The following is a 3,393-nucleotide window of genomic DNA, read 5'->3' on the forward strand; positions in this document are numbered from 1 at the left end:
TTCGTTCTCCCCTCCAACCAATGTAGAATCTCTCACTACTATGTAAATACACAATTACTGCCAATTTGAACATAACTCAACTGATTATAATATATACTCTCGATCAAGAAGTTAGAGGTTAGAGACTTCAACGATCGATATTAGGGTTTGTTATAAGTGTCTTATCTACTGGGTTATACTTAAATTGTCGGGAAAAGCTGACACAAAAGAAACAGTGACAATGAATTACAAGCTACATAAAGTTAAAGGGGTTTATGAATATGGGATTCTCTTCTCTCTCTAGGGTTTTGTAAGAGAGAGAGAGAGAGAGAGAGTTATAAATAGAACAAGTATAATGTCAAAAAAATTAAATTTTTAAAAAGAAAAAAAAATGGGAAGAGGTAAGGTGGAGCTGAAGAAGATAGAGAACAAAATAAACCGACAGGTAACCTTCACAAAACGAAGAAATGGTCTTCTTAAAAAGGCTTATGAGCTCTCCATTTTGTGTGATGCTGAGGTGGCACTCATCGTCTTCTCCACCGGTGGCAAGCTCTATGAATTCTCCAGCTCTTCCAGGCATGTCTCGATTCGAATCTCTAACCTTTTTTGTTCGGAGCGTTCGTGTAGCTCCGAGCTTGATTTGATCTGTTTATATCGAACTCGAGACGGGTTCTTTTCGTTAACCAATTGCAGTATAGCCAAGACGTTGGAGAGGTATCAAAGACATAGCTATGGAGCTTTGGCAGCCTCCCATCATCTCAAGGACACCGAGGTCATTTCTCGTCTTTGCTCGATTAGATTTAGTTATATAAAATGGGACCCGTTTCAATTATGTTCGGTAAAAGTGATTTTAACTATTTCAAAATTACTCTCGTGCCCTTGGTCGGAATGTTTTTGGATACAGAAATGGTACGAGGAGTATTTGAAGCTGAAAAAAGAAGTGGAAGGTCTGCAGCATTCACAGAGGTGGCGCAACCCTCCTCCTCCGCCGTGGGAGGATCTTCTTCAAGCTGTTCTTCATTCTTATTTAATTTTTTAATTTTTTTTTTTAAAAAAACCCTTTTTTCTCTTAATTAATTAATTAATTATTATTGTGTTATGTAGACGAATTCTTGGAGAAGAATTGGAAGATTTGGAGACGAACGAATTGGACCAACTCGAGATTCAATTGGAAACGTCTCTAAAGCAAATCAGGTTCACTAAGGTAAAATTAATGTTCGAGTTCAATGAACGGAGGTAGCGAATTCGAACCCGATCTTGTGATCTAGGGCACAAATTTTATGACCGTTGAGTTATGCTCGGGATTTTTTATTTTATTAATTATTGTGAATTATTGAAATTTTGCAGAACCAAACCGTGTTTGATCAGTTATCTGAGCTAAAAAAGAAGGTAATTTTTTTTTTTTACCGTTGGATGTTTGAAAGTAAATGGGTTAATTTTCTTCATTTGTTTATAGGAAGAATTACTGCTGGAAACTAATCAAGCTTTGAGGAGGAAGGTATGGAATAATTAAGTGCACTAGTTAATTTATTATGAGATTTAATATTTATTTGGTTGAAATTAGGTTATATATATTAAAAAAAAAAACCCAGAATTGATGATGACGTGATTTTTTTTACTGCACTGAGTTACCTCTAAAACTAGTGGTAGGTAAAAAAATAATCTTTATTATTTAACCTATTGGTCCGACTTGGACCCGCTAGAAATGAGATGGGTAATTCTAGTTTCGGTATGAAAGTCCCACATGAGCCACGAGCACTTATGCTCAAAGTGGACAATATCATATCATTGTGGAGAGTCATGTTCACTGACATGGTACCAGAGCCCATAGTATCAAAGTCATACCCTAAACTTAGCCATGTCAATAGAATCTTCAAAAGAAAAAGCAGTCGTCGAGCCTCAATTAAGGGGAGGTGTTGGATGAAAGTCCCATATCGGTTAATTTAGCGAGAGTCGTGATCCTGCTCGGTAGACACGTGTTTTGAGAATTTAATGTCAATTTACTCGTATTTATAACGTAGGGAGGAAACATCGAACCTTCAACCTGACAGAATGTAGTAAACGTTTTATTAAATTCGATACAAATCGTAAACCCACCAACGAAATCGAACAAATAATCGAAAACTCGAGCTTCACGAACCTAGATTCATTAAAACCGTGACCCGAACACCCTAACCCTAATATGTGGCTATGTATTCCTTTGAATGGGCAGTTGGAAGAAAGCAGTGCAGCTCTTCATTCATCATGGGAAGCTTCGGAACCCAACAATTTGCATTACTGTGGACAACCTGAGGCCTTTCTTCAAGGCAATAATATTGCATTGGAAAATAGGTAAAATTTTATATTTATTATTATAAAATAAATAATTAATTAATTAAATAAATAAAACCCTTTATTTATTTATTTTATATAAATTTAAATATCTAATTTAATTTATGGGTTATTTATAGTTACAATCCAGCAGAGGTTTCAAATCAAGAAAACGCCATAAACTCTGAGCCAGAAGGTAACGAGTTGCCTTCGCATTGGATGATGCTTTGATCTTATCTTAAAAAAATATATTACATTAAACCATACTCTATTTCAACCCATTGTGACAATAATATATGTAGTAATTAATACATGAACCATATATGATCTAATGCTCGATTATCATCTAATTTTTTGTTCTCGGGTTCCGTTGAAATATGGTTACGTTGTTTCATTTCTTCGAGTGAAACCTGATTTTGGATAACGAGATTTGAACCTCTGATCTTGTGATCGAGAGAAATTCACTTTGACTTTTGATTTCTCTGGTTGACTTTTGGTCTTTTTGATTGAACGTTGCTAAAAGTATGATAAAAAAAATTAATTCTCGGTTGTATGACTGTATCACAAATCTTAGATATCGACCTCAGTACAATTTAACCGATTCTGACATTAAATTTGTCATCAATGAATCAAAAGTTAGAATCTCGACACGCCGGATTGGCTATTAAAAAAAATAATGGTTTCTAAAATTATAGGATAAAAAATAAAATATTCATTAATTAAAAACTTGAGCTACTCATTTTTTACCATAAATGTAGTCAAAACCTTCCACAATAATTCAAGAATCCAATGAAATTATTTCATAGTGTACAAATATATATATAATAAAAGGGAATAAAAAAAATATAATACAGTTTTTGTGATGTCCCACATTGATTGGGGAGGAAAACAAACCACCATTTATAACTGTGTGAAAACCTTCCTCTAGCAGACGCATTTTAAAGCCTTGAGGGGAATCCCGAAAGGGAAAGCTCAAAGAGGGCAATATCTGCTAGTGGTGGATCTGGGTCGTTACAAATGGTATCAGAGCCAGACACCGGACGATGTGTCAGCCTTCTCGCTATTTCCCAAAGGGGGGTAGACACGAGACAGTGTGCTAGTAAG

At 35.1% G+C, this 3,393-nt stretch overlaps 1 protein-coding gene across 1 annotated transcript; it reads left to right on the forward strand.

Moving 5' to 3' along the window:
* Positions 1-297: 297 nt before the first annotated feature.
* On the forward strand, positions 298-2,639 carry LOC111798972 (truncated transcription factor CAULIFLOWER A). Its single transcript, XM_023682335.1, has 8 exons — positions 298-555; positions 673-751; positions 884-945; positions 1,084-1,183; positions 1,327-1,368; positions 1,436-1,477; positions 2,192-2,310; positions 2,430-2,639. Exons 1-8 carry the CDS (start codon positions 371-373, stop codon positions 2,518-2,520), a joined length of 720 nt encoding a protein of 239 aa, XP_023538103.1. The 5' UTR covers positions 298-370; the 3' UTR covers positions 2,521-2,639.
* Positions 2,640-3,393: the final 754 nt, after the last annotated feature.

Source organism: Cucurbita pepo, chromosome LG07 (genome assembly GCF_002806865.2).
Source record: "Cucurbita pepo subsp. pepo cultivar mu-cu-16 chromosome LG07, ASM280686v2, whole genome shotgun sequence".
NCBI classification, from domain to species: domain Eukaryota; kingdom Viridiplantae; phylum Streptophyta; class Magnoliopsida; order Cucurbitales; family Cucurbitaceae; genus Cucurbita; species Cucurbita pepo.